Below are 18,623 nucleotides of genomic sequence, written 5' to 3' on the forward strand. Positions count from 1 at the left end.
TTTAAAAAGCACAAGCACATCTTCAAAAAGCTTTACCAAACCAAGCCTTAGAGTTAGGGTGTTCTTTTAGAAATTATTCATTCTAACTTAAATATTCTATATCTCATGGTTTAAGTAATAAGTACATGTATTGTTGGTGGAAGTCACTTTAATAAAGATACTAAAAATGTCTTTTTTTTAAAAAACGTTTATATGTGTCATGTTATTATTGGATATTTTTATTAAATTGGTTAATAATTTATTTTTTAATAAATCAAAACAAAATCGATTTATTTTAACAATAATAATAAACCCAATTGTTTGTATTATAATTTTTAATAAAACACTAAGCCGAATACTTTTAAACTTTTTGATAAAAGACAAATATATTCCTACTTTCTATTTTGTAGACATTTAAATCTCTAAAAATTTAAAAATACAATTAAATCTCTAAAAAAATTAGGTTTATTTTTATTGTTATAAAAGCAATTGGTTTTATTCTAATTTATTAAAAAATTTAAAATAACCGGTTCATTAATACGTCCAATAATAATGCGAAACGTAAGCGTTTTACAAAAAAAACGTTTTAAGCGTCTTTATAGGAGCATTCCCATTGTTGGTAGGGTTGGAAGTGAGTCGAGTTGAGTCAAGCTAGACCAAACTCAAGCTGGACTCATTAACAATCGAACCTATTTCTTAAGCTCAAACTCGACTCACCGAAAGCTCACGAGCTACCTCGAGCTCACAAGCTCGCTCAAATAATAGAAACATAAATACATAATCTATAATTCTATATTAATAAATTATAACTTATATATTTTAAAAAATATTTAAAAAGATCAATTTTATATATTGTTATCTATCAATAAATTATAAATTTTTTATTTATGTCCTACATCAAAATTATATGTAAAAAATAAATATGAAATTTTAAATAATTAAGATTAATATATATAATTATATAGTACAATTTCATATGTATATATATAATATTAAAAATATAGATTAAATGCATATATGATATGTGTATTAATAATTTTATATATATATAATCGAATCAACTCATGAGCTAATGAGCTGAGCTTATCCAAGCTCAAGTTCGACTCATTTAATTTATGAGCTCAATTCCAAACTCAAGCTTGGCTCACTAGCTCATGAGCTTAGCTTATCGAGCTATTAATGAGTCGAGCTCGAGCTAGCTCATGAGCTGGCTTGACTCACTTCCAGCCCTAGTGAAGGCAGGGGTGGAGAGGGTCTGACGGTGAAAGAGAGAATCTGTGTGTATTGTTGTTGGAGTGTGCAGGTTAATATGAAAGAGAAGGAGAATGTTTTTATAGTTTTTAATTAGATTTAATTAATTAGTTTTTAATTATTTAAATTTTGAATTTAAATGGGGACAAGGGAGAGGAACATGCGAGAGAGAGAGAGGGGAGAGTGTTCAATCGGCAACGCACAACAGGGCAAGGGTAAGGGGGAGGGATGTCGACGACGAGACCGAGACGGATGGTTGGAGTGTCCATCGACGACGGCACGGATATGCACATTAAATTATAAATATTTTATTATTTTAATTAATTTAATTTTTATTTTTTTATAAATATTTAATAAATTAAAAAATAAAATAATAATTAATAATTAAAGTAATAATCTACAAGATGGATAGCATATAAAATGAGGTTTTTATTAATTCCTAAGCTCGTTTTTTTTATTATTCTAAATTTTTAGTTCTAAATATGAATCTAAGTACATAGAATTTGGGTTGTTTTTTGGTTCTGAAGTCCTCAATAAAAAATAACTGTGACTATTTATTTTCACTAATGCGAAAGAATGTATTTTTATGAATTCTTAAGTATTGATCATAACTTTTAGTTTATTTTTTTATGATCAGATAATTGATATTTTTTTTTGTCAATCTTAAATTCAAGGAAAAGTATCAGGAGTGATAATATTCTCTAATTTATCTTTTTAATGAATAAGTAATTAATATTTTTTGTCGATCTTGAATTTAGGAGAAGTATTAGGGTGACATACGGAATTTTTAAGTGTTGATCATGATCTCTATTTTATTTTTTTTTATGAACATGTAATTGATATTTATTTTTTTTGGTTATCAGTTTTGGATTCAGGAGAAGTATCAAGAGTAATCATATTCTCTAGTTTATCTTTTTAATGAGTAGATAATTAATATTTCTTATCAATCTTGGATTCGGAGAAGTATCAGGGTGATATATTGAATTTTTAAGTATTGATCATCTTTAATTTATCTTTTTTATGAACAGATAATTGATATTTTTTTGTCAATCTTAGATTTAGGAGAAATATCAATAGTAACGCACTGTTTTTTTATTGGGATTTAAAAATTGTTGATATTTAACCAATTTCAGTGTTTGATAATAAAAATAAATTACATCATAGATTTAAATAATCTTTACAATTATTGTTGGTGAGAATCATGAGACAAGTATAAAGACTAATTATAAAAGAACCGAAGAAGAGTGGAGTATGATTTGATAATTTTAAATAATTTTTTAACATTTAGATAATTTATTAACTGAAATTAATTTTTTATAGGTATAATATAAATTTTATTTTTTCATAAAAAATAATATTTAACATTTAATAAAAAAATAATAAGAAGTTATAAGCTAAGAATACAAATGCATATATTAAATTAGAGCAAAATTCTAAAGAAAAAATTATCAAAAGTAGCACAAATAATTCTCATCTTATATGATAAATAGTAAATATCCAAAATTAATTCTTAAAAAAAAAATATGTTTGGCACTTTAATTTTTATTACTTTAAAATCTTTTGAAATATTCTGTGAATAACATACTAATATTTTTTATAATAGTATTTATTAAAAATTTAATTATCATATAATTAAATTTGTTAAGAATTTTTTATATGCATATGAAATATTTTATTGTAAGTGATGAAATTAAATTGTTTAACAAAAGTAATAATCAGAAATTTTTAATATAAAAAAATTATTAAAAATTAAAATATGTAAAATTTAATGAGAATCAATTTAAATATATACTCAAATAATAAGATATCCTCGTTAATAAACTATAATACACTAATTAGCCAGTGATCAATGAATTATAAAAAATATTTCTTTAGTTAAAAATCTCTATTATTTAAAAAAAATAATATATATATTTTTTTTAATTTTTGTACTCTATATCATTATACTCGATTATAGTTGTACTGAGTCTATACTTATGTAATTTAACTAAAATATTAAAGTCACGTTATAAATAATTTATTATTTTAGTTCATTTTTTTATAAATATTAAATTAATTAAAAGTAAGTTAGTAAAAAATAATTCAAGTGGTAATAAACAGGATGGATAATGTGTAAAAATAAAATATAAATAAGTTGTCTGAGTGTATCGGATTTAATTTCTGGTTTAATTACTTATTTTAAAGTTCTCCACGTGAAATACTGAGACTATTTTTTCACGCTCAAAAAAATTGTATTGTCTTATGTGTTCAATTTTATCGTTTGAAATATTATTTTTTTATTTTTTATATACTTTTATCTTTAAAGTTCTTTATGAACTTTCAAGTATTGATCGTAATCTTGTAGGAGTAGGTAATAGATAATTTTTAATTTTTAAAAAAATAACACCGTAAAATACGTTATTGTCGGTGAGAACGAGATAACACTAAAATTTAAATAGGAAGTGAATCAGAACTAGAGAATACAAATAGAATATTATAATTTTGAGTTAAGTTAGAATAAGAGGGATAGTTGGATAATTTTAAATAATTTTTTAAAATTTGTATAATTTTATCAAAATTTTTTATAAATGCACATCAGTTTTATTTTTTAATAAAAAATAATCTTCATCATTTAACAAGCAAAAATAATAAAAAAACCATAACATAAAAGTACAAGTGCATATATCAAATTATAAGTAGAACCTCGAAATAATAAAAAATTAATAAGAACTCAAATATTTTATCTAAAATTTGTTAAGGATCAATTTTAATTTATATTCACATGATAAGATATAATCATTAATAAATTATAATACACTAATTAGTTAATACTTAATGATCTATAAAATATACTTCTTTTTTATTGAATATTATATCTATATTTGTGTAATTTATCTAAAATATTTTAGTTAAATTATAAATTATTTATTATTTTAATTCTACAATCAAGTAAAGATTTTAACTAAGTCTAAAAAAATATTATACGCACTTTTTTTATAGTTATTTTTTTCTTTCTCTCTTACACTCCTGTTATTTTTTTTCTTCTTCTTCTCTTTTTTTTTTCTTCCTCATCATTCTCTCTTGTTATTGTGGTCGTTATTAATCACCACCTCTTTTTTACTGGTCATTTGTTTTTTTTTTTCTCCTCTTCTTATATTATCATCACCATCACTACCACTACCATCATTCTCTTCTTCTTAATTAAATATCACATAATTAGTTAAATGATTCATTCAATTATAAAGACACTGTTAAAAAATTTGTATAAAAATTAAAAATTATAAAATATATTTAATGTTAATTTAGATTCTTTAAGTTGTAATTCACCAAATAAATATTTTAAATAGACTCATAAATTTATTAGACCTAGGCTTTAGCTATATATTTACAACATGAATCAAATTTGTCAAAATCAAAATTTACTCGATTAATTTTCACCTTTACATATAATTGGATCATTATATAAAAGTTTTATAGCATGAAAATTAAACTTTATATTTAATTCATAAAAATAAATTTATTACTTGTAAAGTGTAAAACTTGAATAAAACACTAAAAATAGATGCGTTTTAGCAACACACTCATATTAAGTATGTATTATCTCGAATAAAATTTAATTGTTTTGTTTATTATATTTGAGGTATCTATTTAATATAATTGAGTACTTTTTTAAATTAATTTAAATTATAATATTTTAAGTAAATTTTATTTTTATTTAAAACTAGTTAAATATCCTTCACACATGTTTTATAAATTTTTTAATTTTTTGGTGGTATTAAAAGTAAACCAAAAAAGATTATTGATTTCTTCATCTTGAGAAGCTGCAGTTGTGGTAGAGTTTCTTTTTCAAAATTTTTTATAGGTGTTGATGATAACTTTTCATTTTAATTTCCAGTTCATCTTATTTACATACAAAATATTCGTTATCAGTCTTAGATTTAAGGTGTTTTTTATTCGGAGTCAGAGGTTGTTCGTTCTAACTTAAGTATTTTACATTTGACGATTTAAGTAATAACTACATGTATTGTTGATAAGAATAGGTGGTATAAATGAAAAAAATTATAAATTATAAGTAAGATATATCGAGTTAAGTTAAATTAAAACGTATAAAAAGATTAATTTAAAATATTTAGATAATAATTCCTACAACAACATAATAAAATACATTAACTAAGTAATCATAATACATTAATTAATTATTGATTAAGTTTTTTATTAATAAAAGACCTAAACAACTATTTAAAATAGAATGTTCTCATACAATTAATAAAAAAATATAGAGTGATAAGAACAAATATAGATAACAAGTACCACTTAAATTAGGATAAAAACAAACTAATCTATGTTAATGAATTATAAAATATATTTTTTTAATTAAAAAATAATAATATATAGACTATTTTTTTTAGATTTTTTGTACTCAAAACATTGTATGCAATAGAAGTTATACCAAATATAATTACTGTATCCTTATTTATGTAATAATTTAGCAAAAACTTTTTAATTTAATTATAAATTTTTTATTATTTTAATTAATTTAATTTTTATTTTTTATAAATATTTAATAAATTAAAAAACAAAATACTAAATAATAATTCAAGTAATAATCCATAAGATGGATAATGTATAAGATGAGATTTCTATTCATTTCTAAGTTTAGATGTATTAGATTTAGTTTTTTTGTTGGTTTAATTATTCTATTGGTCTTTATAATTTTGTAAAATTTTCAATTAAGTCTCAATATTTTTTTTCTTTTAATTAGGTTTCTGCACCATTTTTTTTTCAATTAGGTCCCTCTTGGTAGTAATTAGTTTAATTGTACAGGGATCTAACTAAAAAAAATTAGTGAAGGAATCCAAATAAAAAAATATAGGAATCCAATTAAAAAAAATTGCTGCAAGGACTCAAATTGAAGAAAAAAAAGTACAAAGACTTAATTAAAAATTTTGTAAAAATATAAAAACCAACAGAGTAATTAAACCTTTTTTGTTTTTATTATTCTAAATATGTAAAATATTTTTCTTTTTTCTACTTATTCTGAAGTCCACCATATATAAAACACCTGTGTGACTGTTTATTTTTATTAATACAAAAGACTGCATTGTCTCAACTCTCATGCGGCATGTGAAGTTTTATTATTTATTTATTTTTATTTTTTTTGTGTAATTATCTTTTAAGGCCTTTCATGAGTTTCTAAGTGTTAATCATAATTTTTTGTTTATCTTATTTATGAGCGATATTTTTTTTGTCAATCTTAAATTCAAGAGAAGAATATCAGTGGTGCACTGAATTCTTATTAATCATAATATTTGATTTATCTTTTTTATGAGTAGATAATTGATATTTGTTGTTAGTTTTAGATTTAGGAGAAATATTAATGATGACACACTGAATTCTTAAATGTTAATCATAATTTTTGGTTTATCTTTTTTACGAACATGTAATTGATATTTTGTTGTCAGTATTAAATTCTAAAGAAGTATATTCTCTAATTTATCATTTTAACGATTAAGTAATTGATATTTCTTATCAGTCTTGAATTCAAGAAAAGTATCAGAATGACAAATTAAATTTTTAAGTGTTGATCATAATCTTTGATTTTTTTTATGAACAAATAATTGATTTTTTTTGTGAGTATTGAATTTAGGAGAAGTATCAGAAATTATCATACTCTCTAATTTATGTTGAGTAGGTAATTGGTATTTTTTATCAGTCCTGAATTCAGGAAAAGTATCAGGTGATATATTGAGTTTTCTAAGTATTAATTATAATCTCTGTTTTATCCTTTTTATGAACAGCTAATTGATATTTTTTCTCAATCTTAGATTCAAGAGAAGTATCAGCGGTAACACATTATTCTTTTATTTAGATTTAGAAGTTGTTCATATTTGATAGTGAAAATAAATGACACCTTAGGTTTAAGTAATTTTTATAATCATTGTTGGTGAGAACCATACGAAAGCGTAAAGACTAAGTGTAAAATAACTAAATAATGATAGGGTATAATTTGATAATTTTAAATAATTCGTTAACATTCAGATAACTTATTAACTGAAATTAATTTTTATAGGTATAATATAAATTTTATTCTTTCTTAAAAAAAATCTTTAACATTCAATAAAAAAATAATAGTAAGTCATAAGCTATGAACACAAGTGCATATATTAAATAGGAACAGAATTCTAAAAAAATTTATCAAATAGCACAAGCAATTTTCATATTGATAGGTAGTAAATATTTAAAATTAATTTTTTTAAAAAATTATATTTTGGCACTTTGATTTTTAATAAATTTTTATTATTTTAAAAATTTTTAAGATATTCTATGAATAATAGACTAATATTTTTATAATAATATTTATTAAAAATTTAATTATCATATAATTAAATTTATTAAGAATTTTTTGTATGCATATTAAATATTTTATTGTAAGTGATGAAATTAAACTGTTTGGCAAAAGTAATAATCAGAAAATTTTAATGTAACAAAAATTATTAAAAATTAAAATATCTGATATAAAATTTGATGAGAATCAATTTATATATATATACTCAAATGATAAGATACACTCATTAATAAACCATAAGACACTAATTAACCAGTGATTAATAAATTATAAAAAATATTTCTTTAGTTAAAAATCTCTATTATTTAAAAAATAATATATAGACTTTTATTATTATACTCAATTATAATTATACTGAGTATGGTACTATATCTATACTTATATAACTTAGCTAAAAATATTAAAGTCACATTATAAATAATTCATTATTTTAGTTAATTTTATTTTTTTATAAATATTAAATTAATTAAAAAGTAAATTAGTAAAAAGTAATTCAAGTAGCAATAATAAGAAAGATGAATAATGTGTAAAAATAAAATATAAATAAACTATTTTGCATATACATTTGAATGAATGAAATTTAGTTTTTCATTTAGGACTTTGCTACTATATAGGCGAAAGATGCTTTTTACATATATAGAGACTACGTGTCTTCTATAAAAATGAGACAGTTGTACAACATAAGAATAGCAGCTTTATGAGAATTTCAAAAAGCTGTGATTTCAGGAATGGTAGACCTATATATGTTTTTAATCAAGTTATAATAATTGCTAATGACAAATTAAAAAATATTTTTTATGCAAAATTATTTATTAAATTTAAATATTTATTTATTGGAAGAGTGTAAAATCTGGCCCGTAAAAACAAAGATAAAAAATAAATTTAAAATAAGCTTAATGATGTAATTAAATATTTATTTTTATGTTTTTATATTTTTGAATTTATTTAATTATTTTGCATTTTATTTTGTAGTCATATTATTGTGTATATTTTTTATTACATATTTAATAGTTATTGAATAATAAGATTCATCGATAATTTAAATTTTAAAATATAGTAATATTAACTAACAATAAATAATTGTTGAAATGAAAAGTAGATCTAAATACATGAATATTTATTGGTATTTTTCCTTTTAAAGTTAGCGCTAGTTTTATTGGTAATAATGACATCAACCGAAAAAAATTAATTATAAATATTATAAAGATTCAAATTTGTAATTCTATGAGACTAAAATTTTTAAATAATTATTTAATGACATATATAAAAAATAGATATTTAATTGTATTGACAATAAAAAATTATTTAATTTTTTTAAAATATAAAACTTAAAACAATAAAATTTTAAGTTATATGTTATTATTTAAATTATTATACAAATATTTTAATTTATTAGTTAAATAACTAAAAGACTAACTATATTTTATAATAAAAGATATAATTATAAAATTATTATCATAATATATATACATGTATGCACAAAGATTATAAATGGAGATGCAAATGCGATCATTATGTACTTCGAAGGAAAAGTTATGGCCGATTATATGTCAATGGCAAGGTACAACTACTTGACTGAAGATGGAATTTTAGTCAACTTGTTTTGAGCCGATGGAGAGAGAAAATTCGATTATTAATATTTCAGAGACGTTCTAACGACCAAATTTATGTACAAAAAGAACAAATATAAAAGACTCTGATTATCCTAAAACATAAATCTCAAAACTCTATAACACTTAACCTTATGTTTTAGGATAAAGTCTAGGATTAAGTTAGAAGTGTAGGATATATTATTATTATTTGATGTATAAAAATTTATTAAAATTTTTAAAATAATCAAATATAAGTAAATGTTAAAATAAATAAATCATCGTCTATTTATAATTGTTGGTGCTAAAAAATATTACAAAAAAATTTTTGTATTTATAGGACGTAACTCGAGTTTTCTCTCTCTAACTCAAAAAAAATTCACTAACATTCCATCTTCAGTCAAGTTGTATCTTACCATAGACATCGGATTGGCTGTGGCTTTTTCTTCGAAGTATACAGTGGTCACATTTATATCTCTATTTATAATCTTTGTGCACACATGTACATATATTATGATAATAATTTTATAATTATATTTTTTAGGGCAATTTACATAAATAAATTGTTACACCTTTAAAATTACGTAAATACATTGTTTCCAAAATAAAGACGCAAATACATTAACACAGAATCCGCTACTGCCAGCCACGGATTACGTTCAAATGTAGCAGCATAGAAACCGCTAGAACCTATCGCAATTTCTATTTGTTTGGAGTTGGTCATAAACCGCTACTGTTTATGTGAATTGGGACACGTGTGTAAACCGCTGGAGGCAGCAGCGGTTTACGTTGTTGAGAGAGAAAGAAACGAGTATACATTTTTTGCAATCATATGATTTATACAGATAAAAATGAAGTAATTTTTAAAGAAAAATGTATGTTTTAGTGAATTTTTTTACTAAAAATAAATTATTTTATCAAGTTTTAGAAGGAATGAAGATAAAAAAAATAGTCTTAGTTTATATACTATAGTATTCTGTGAGTACACACTCTTTGATTTGCTATTTAGTCTCATTTTAATAATAAATACAAATAAAAAATTATTACATGGATATTTATATTTTTTATTTTATTCATCAAATTATGATGCTATCACTATTATTTATCCAATCAGTCAATTATAAAATACAAATAGTTTTTATTTTTTGGTATAAGACAACAAAGTTGCACAAATAAAAAAAGATTATTTAGCTAGAACCTCAAATACAAATCAGTACCAAAGAACACAACCACATGTTCCAAACTCTCCGAATCTCCTTTGAATAGTTGATATAAATAAAAGAGAATGAAGTGATTTTTTAAGAAAAAAAATATATGCTTTAGTGAACTTTTGGCTAAAAATAAATTATTTTATTATTTATAAATTTTAAAAGAAATGAGAATAAAAAAAATTGGTCTTAGTTTATATAATTTAATACTTTGAGTACTGTATTTTTTTATTTGTAATTTGGTCTCACTTCTAATAATAAATACAAATAAAAATTCAAAGAGTGAGTACTCACATAGTAGTAAAATAGCAAATCAAAGAGTGAGTACTCACAGAATACTAAAATATATAAACTAAGACTAATTTTCTTTTTTTTTTTTAATCTTCATTCCTTCTAAAACTCATGAATGATAAAATAATTTATTTTTAGTAAAAAATTCACTAAAGCATACATTTTTCTTTAAAAATTACTTCATTTTTTTATCTATATAAATAATATGATTGCAAAAAATATATACTCGTTGCTTTTTCTCTCAACGTAAACCGCTACTGCTTCCAGCGATTTACACACGTGTTCAATTCACATAAACTGCTACTAGCAGTAGCGGTTTATGACCAACCCCAAACAAACAGAAACCACGACAGGCTCTAGCGGTTTCTGTGCTGCTACATTTGAACGTAATTCGTGACTAACAGCAGCGGATTCTATGTTTATGTAAACCGCTACTGCCAGTAGCGATTTCTATAAATATATGAAACAATATATTTGCGTCTTCATTTTGAAAACAATGCATTTGCGTAATTTTAAGAGTGTAACAATTTATTTATGTAAATTGCCCTATTTTTTATTATAAAATATAGTTAGTCTTCTAGTTATTTAATTAATAAATTAAAATATTTGTATAATAATTTAAATAATAACATATAACTTAGAATTTTATTGTTCTAAATTTTATATTTTATATTTTAAGAAAAACAAATATTTTTTTTTGTTGTCAGTACAATTAAATATCTATTTATTTATATATGTCACTAAATAATCATTTAAAAATTTTAGTCTTATAGCATTACGAATTCGACTCTTTATAATATTCATAACTAAAATAATTTTTTTCAATAAATATTAAGTATGTAATAAAAATATATACAATAATATTATTACAAAATAAAATACAAAATAATTGAATAAATTCAAAAATATAAAAACATAAAAATAAATATTTAATTACATCAAAATAGAATAAAGGGTGAGTAAATGGGGTGCTACCGCTAGGGTTGCTGATGGTTTTGATTTAGGGACCTGCTATTAAGCTTATTTTAAGTTCAATTTTTATCTTTATTTTTACGGCCAGATTTTACACTTTTTCAACAAATAAAACATTTAAATTTAATAAATAATTTTGCATAAAGAAAACATTTTTTAATTTTAGTCATTAGCAGTTTTTACGTATTTCATTTTAGCTTGATTAAAAACATATATGAGACCACCATTTCTAAAGCCACAATTTTTTGAAATTCTCATAATGCTGCTATTCCGACACATACTCCTATGTTATACAATTGTCTCATTTTTATAGAAGACACGTAATCTCTATACATGTAGAAAGTATTTTTCATCTACACAGTAACAAAACCCTTTCATTTAATTACTTATTCTAAAGTCTTTTATATGAAATATTGAGACTGTTTTTTCACGTCCGAAAAGACTGTATTGTCTTATGTGTTTAGTTTTATCACTTAAAATATTATCTATATTTTTTATATGTTTTAGAGTCTTTATAAACTTTCAAGTGTTGATAGTAATTTTGTAAGAGCAAGTAATAAATAATTTTAAATTTAAAAGAAATAACACTCCAAAGACACGTCTTTTATTGAGAGTTGGAAGTTGTTTTCCATTGTCCAACTTTAGTTACCGTTAGTAGAAGTGAAAGACACCACATGCTTCAAAGATTTTCTGCCAGCATTGTAGATGAAAACGAGGTGACACTGAAATTCAAAGAACAAATGAATTAGGTGTTAGTGTTACAAGTGTGAGAAGTGTTGAAATTAGTCCCACTTTAAAAAAGTAAAGAAGAGTGAATAGTTTATAATATGAGAGACCCATTAACTTAACATTTTAAAATTTTAAGTTAGATGTGGTATCTTCTCATCTTATGTTAAAAACTCAAAATAAAATATTATAATTTTGAGTTAAGTTTTTTTGGTGACTAATTTTAAGTTAAGTTAGAATAAGAGGGATAATTTAACAATTTTAAATAATATTTTAAAATTTGTATAATTTTATCAAAATTTTTTATAGATATAATATCAGTTTTTTTTATATAAAAGTTAATCTTTATCGTATAACAAATAAAAATAATAAAAAACCATAACTTAAAGAACAAGTGCATATATCAGATTGATATATCAGATTGAGTAGAATTCCAAAATAATAAAAATTTAATAAGAACTCAAATATTTTATGTAAAATTTGTTGAGAATCCATTTTAATTTATACTCACATGATAAGATATAATCATTAATAAAATATACTTCGTTAATTAAAATTTTTTATTTATTTAAAAAATAATATATATAAACCTTTTTTTTAAATTTTTGTGCTCAATACATTTGTATTTGGTCATAAGATTTATTGAGTATTATATCTATATTTATGTAATTTATCTAAAATATTTTAATTAAATTATAGATTATTTATTATTTTAACGCAACAATCAAGTAAAATTTTTAATCAAGTCTAATTAAATATTATGCGCACTTTTTTTAGGTAATTTTTCTTCTTCTTTCTTATACTTCTGTTACTTTTTTTTTCTTGTTATCGTCATTATCATCACCACCATTCTTTTTCTATATCTCCTTTCTTTCTTGTCATTTGATTTTTTTTTCTCCTCTTCCTATATTATCATCACCACTACTACCATTACCATAGTCATCTTTTTTTTTTAATTAAATATTACACAATTAGTTGAACGATTCATTAAAAAATTTTTTGTGTCATGGTTAAAAAAAATTAGTGTCATTTTCGTACAATTCAAAATTTCCGTTACTCCTCTTCTTCTTCATTATAGTACCATACAATCAATTCCGTAATAACAAAATAGATCATTTAATTAAAAATAACACAAAAATTTTTAGTAAATGACATAAAAAAATTTAAAAAATTACAAATTTAAAATCTTGACAAGACTAATATGTTTAAATATGTTTTAGAATAATAAAAAATACATTAATTTATTGTAAATGACACAGAAATAATAAACCTCTTATATATGAATTTAATATCACTCAACTGGTTTAATGATAAAAAAATATATCATTTAGTTGAAAATGTCACTGTTAAAAAATTTTGATGTCAAAATTAAAAAATTTCTATGTCATGCCTAAAAAATTTTAATGTTATTTTTTTGATAAATTATGTATAATTTAAAATTCTCATTCTTTCTCCTTTTCTTCTTGTTTCATATTTTTTAATTCTTGTTTCACCTTCTTAACAAAAATCTATATGATGATTAAAAAATTTCATGTCAAAATTGAATAACTTCTTCTTCCTCTCTTAACAAAAACCTGTGTAATGGTTAAGAAATTTCAATGTTAAAATTGAAAAACTTCAATGTCGCAATTAAAACTTTTTTGGTGTTATTTTTTGATAAATTATGCATAATTCAAAACTCTTTCTCTTTTTTATCATTATCATCACTTTTTTTTATTCATCTTTTCTTTTTTATTTCACCTTCTTATATTCTTCTTAAAAAAAGTACAATAATAACAGCAACTATAAAAAAAATGATAAGAAAAAAACACAAGAAGAGAATAAGAACACGAAAAAAAAGAAGATATTCATATTAAAGAGTGCGAGATATGCGTTAGTAGAGAGTTGAAAGATGTTTAGCATTAGTTTTTGTTAGATTTGTATCAATTTAGTTAGACTTAATTAAAAAAAAAATTAAATGTATAAAAAGACTGTTATTTTAAATTGTTTTATTTTTTTATAATTATTTAATAAATTAAAGAATAAATTGCTAAAAAGTAATTCAAATAATAATAAGCAGGATTGATGATGTATAAAAGTGAAATATAGGTTAACTCTGGTCCATATTAGTATGAGAGTTATGCTAAAGTCTTCCATACGAAACATCTGTGACTATTTGTTCTCACGTATAAAGGCTGCATATTCTCATATGCGCAGTTTTATTATTTGAAATCCTTTCTCATTTTTGTACGCACTTATCTTCAACCGTTTCTTCCTAAACCACACCGCTACCTCCCACCATATAGCTAGCTAAACGACTGACTCTTAACTTTTAGTTTTATCCAAAACCATCAAAAACACAATGCAAGTAACAAAAAATATACACAAAACAATAATAAAGACTGGATTATCCAAACAACCGCCTTTCTCACTCTTTTTGATGCATGCTACATTCATTTCACCCAGCACAAAAAATAATGATGAATTAGCTTGTTGATATATTCGTTTAAAAAAGAAGAAGAATTAAAATTGGTAGTGCCACATGAGCTGGTGCGAGACAAAAGCAGAAGCCAAGTGTGTATAGGAGAAATTAACAGTGAGGCGTTATATGGACACGATCTGTCTGGTTTATCATGACAAGTAGCAGCATAGCCCCACCTTGGGCCACGTCTCAGGTACATGTATCTATCTATGTATCTATTCACTCATTCGCACCACTATAAATACCACCAGTCTCCTTGCTTCTACTCTCCACCAACACGCTTCCTTCTATCCTAGTATTTTGTGTGTGTATGTGCTGCTGCAAAAGAAGATGCTGAAATCGGGGACGATGGGAATGGAGGAGAGGAAACAGGCGAAGAAACCAGCACAAGCCAGCTCCAGAAAGGGTTGTATGAGAGGGAAAGGTGGCCCTGAGAATGCGAGCTGCACCTATAAGGGTGTTAGGCAGAGAACTTGGGGCAAATGGGTTGCTGAGATCCGTGAACCCAATCGTGGTGCTCGTCTCTGGCTTGGTACCTTTGAGACCTCTCATGAAGCTGCTCTTGCTTATGATACTGCTGCTCGTAAGCTCTATGGCCCTGATGCTAAGCTCAATCTCCCTCTTCATCACCATCACCATTCTTCTTCTTCTTCTTCTTCTTCTAGTAATTCCCCCCAAATTCATCGCAACCACCCTCTTATTAATAATATTATTACTACTCCACCACCAGCAACACCACTTATTAGTTCTTCTTGTAATAATAGCGTCAACACAGCGTCGTCCATGGTGGCCTCTCTTCACCAGCAAGTTAGGCCATCAATATACCGCAGTGATTCTTCATCCATTGTGTCTTCTTCCCTTCCATTGGACAGCACCAACAATAAGGAGGAGGATGTTCTTCGACCGTTCTGGGGATCAGTGAATGATTGTTTGCCTGTGTTTGATGAATCAATCTGGACAGAAGCAGCCATGTCCCTTGATTTCCCTGTAATTGCTGCTGCAGAGGCTGCCACTGGAATTTACCCAAACGCCAACTTGGCAGATGTTGGTGTTTGGGACACCCCATGGTGCATGTAAAAGCCATCTCCATTCAATGCTGTCAACTACTACACTTGCTGAGTTGTTACTTTATACCATATGTTATGATACCATCATGTACATAAAGTCATAAACATAAAAACCATGTAGAAAGGGGTAGTGTATATGGTATACAATATCTAAAGGCTATCATAAATAAATAAATATATATAATATATATATATATATAGTAGTATAAGTAGTGAAGTGAAATCCACAATTCAACGTGCGTGGCTATTTGGGCACTTGGACGTGGTTCTTCCTTCTCTATAAATTAAAGAATAATTAATTTGTACGTGAAAATTAGTGCAAGAGGATGATCCATAGTGGTGCTAAAAGGAATGTGTGTCTTGTGTGAATACTTGTGGTTGTATATGATTATTATGGACTAGTCTCTACTGTGTATTATCAGTTCACCCTGCCCAACCGCCACCTTGCTCGTGCTCAAGTTTTATATGCCAATAATTATGTCACCTTATATTTACCATATATATACTTGGATCAATTATTTACTCATGCATACTGAATCAATCGTGTACATATTATATCATATATAGTACAAAATTCCTTGGTAAAAATTTAGAGTATAATGAATTGTGAGCTTAATTTTATGCTTTTTTTTTTTGTGAAATATCAGTAGAAAACGTTCATGATTATATGCATTTAGAGTTGCTGAATCACAATGAAGCCACCTGTTAAAATAACCCTGTTCTGCTGCTCCTGAAGGCTGAAGGCTGCATTCTGGTAGCTCTTAGATTCTAAGCCGCCCTTTCAAGCTTAAAGATTCTATTTCAAATATCAAATTTTCAATCAATTTTGTCTCTCTTTAAAGATTATATTAACATATATATGTACACCAGATAAATGGTTTTTATGAATACTGCAAAAGTTTCAGTCATGTATTTGTGGGTTTTGTCATTATTAATAGTTTCAATCAATTTTAGCTTTCTTTATACATATAGAGAAGTTATATGGTGGCACAAGAAATGGTGGTTAATGGTGGTTAATTGTGATCCACCAGTAGATGTGTGACACCTGGTGAAAGGATTATGAAGGGAAGCTTGTTTAATTAGTGCTGAGAATAATAAAAGTGCAATAACTCATGTTACTGCAGAGGGCAAAATAAAAAATTGAACACCAAAAATTGAGTCTTAAAATGTGGGCTGTGAACTAGGCCAACAAAAACATGTTAAACATAATATTAATACTCACAAAAATTGGTAAAAACTAAGAAAAAAAAGTCTTGTATTTGTTTTTGTTTTTGTTAAACATAATATTAATACTCACAAAAATTAGTAAAAACTAAGAAAAAAAAGTCTTGTATTTGTTTTTGTTTTTTTTAGATGAAGATAGTAGATAACTAAATTTACAATACACGAAGTCTCTTATTAGGAGAGTAACTTTCTCTCATCAGGAGAGTATCTTTTTCTAGAATGCGAGGTTCTTCTCTAGTAAAAAGTCTCCCATCAACATTTTAGCATATACTCAAAGAGCCATAGTGCCATCTGGAAGCATATAAGCACAAGGTAACAAGTTGTAGAATGGAATCCATAGAAGGTAAGGTCATCAAACTCAATAATACAGAAGCTCTTGGATATAAGAAAGATTGTTTGAATAGGGTAAGGAAAGATAATCAGTGACAAAGAAATCGGCTTTAAAACATGCAAAAATGTACTACTAGAAATATGGAAAAGATAGTCACTAATGTTGGCCTAAAGAAGATTTTATTCAGTTTCAGAGATAGAAAGAAAGGGTTAGAGATTCTTTAGAATGGACCTTGGAATGTTAGAGGAAATTTATTTAATCTCAGGCTATAGATGGGAGAAAAATCAGTCTTTGAAGTAGATCATGACTATATGAAATTTTCGATATAGATTCATGGTATACCACTTAAGCATATGAACAAAGAAACATGAAGGTTAATAGGAGAAATGCTAGGAGTGCTGGCTGAAGCTAAAGATCCTTTGGTGGAGGGGATACTTAGAAGAACATTCTTAAGAGTCAGAGTTGGGATTAACATAAAGAAGCCTTTACTTACAGGCTTCTTTATGGATAGGGAGAATCAGCCACCGCTCTGAATTTTTTTCAAGTATGAAAGGCTTCCTGAATGTTATTGCTTTAATTGCAGAAAAATAGGACATGAGAGGAAAACTTGCAAGAATCCAACATCTATGGCTTGTTTGGACCAGACTAAACCAAAGTATTTAGCGGATTTAGGGGTAAACTAAGTTCGATCATTATCAGCCATGAAAATAGGAATCTCAGGTTAGAGAAACAAGAAAAACAGGGATGAAGAAGAACATGCGCGTGCAAATCAAAACATGGGTAGAGAGAGTGAAGAAGAACAAGAAACAGAAGAAAGTGTGATCAAAGCTGATCTAAACATGCAGCAAGAATTAAGAGAGAAAGGTTTCTTGAAAAACTAAATATGGAGAGAAAACAAGAAAAATGAGACAAGGGAGCAGGTAAGGACTCTGCAGGAAATCCCTGATTTTCAGGAATTGGAGGCTAAACATACTGAAATAAGGGATATAATCTGGTTAAATACACCAAATGAGGAGGTGGGGAAGAAAAATGGATATTGGGCCTTCTCTAAACGGGCCCAAAATATTGCAAATATGGAAGAAAGGTTGAAAAGGAACTCTGAACTGATTAGGAATATATGGCCAACTAATACAGTGGATCCAGTTCAATTAATGGATGGTATGGAAAATAAATCAACACAAGATAGAAGAGTCAAACAA

At 25.1% G+C, this 18,623-nt stretch overlaps 1 protein-coding gene across 1 annotated transcript; it reads left to right on the forward strand.

Annotated features, from left to right (window-relative positions):
* The first annotated feature begins 15,062 nt into the window (after positions 1–15,062).
* On the forward strand, positions 15,063–16,395 carry LOC107460002 (dehydration-responsive element-binding protein 2D). Its single transcript, XM_016078318.3, has one exon. It carries the CDS (start codon positions 15,133–15,135, stop codon positions 15,877–15,879), a length of 747 nt encoding a protein of 248 aa, XP_015933804.1. The 5' UTR covers positions 15,063–15,132; the 3' UTR covers positions 15,880–16,395.
* The last annotated feature ends 2,228 nt before the right edge of the window (positions 16,396–18,623 follow it).

This window comes from Arachis duranensis, chromosome 8 (genome assembly GCF_000817695.3).
Source record: "Arachis duranensis cultivar V14167 chromosome 8, aradu.V14167.gnm2.J7QH, whole genome shotgun sequence".
NCBI classification, from domain to species: domain Eukaryota; kingdom Viridiplantae; phylum Streptophyta; class Magnoliopsida; order Fabales; family Fabaceae; genus Arachis; species Arachis duranensis.

Coding starts and splice junctions, on each gene's coding strand:
- LOC107460002 (XM_016078318.3), top strand. CDS start 15,133: ATGCTGAAATCGGGGACGATGGGAATGGAGGAGAGGAAACAGGCGAAG.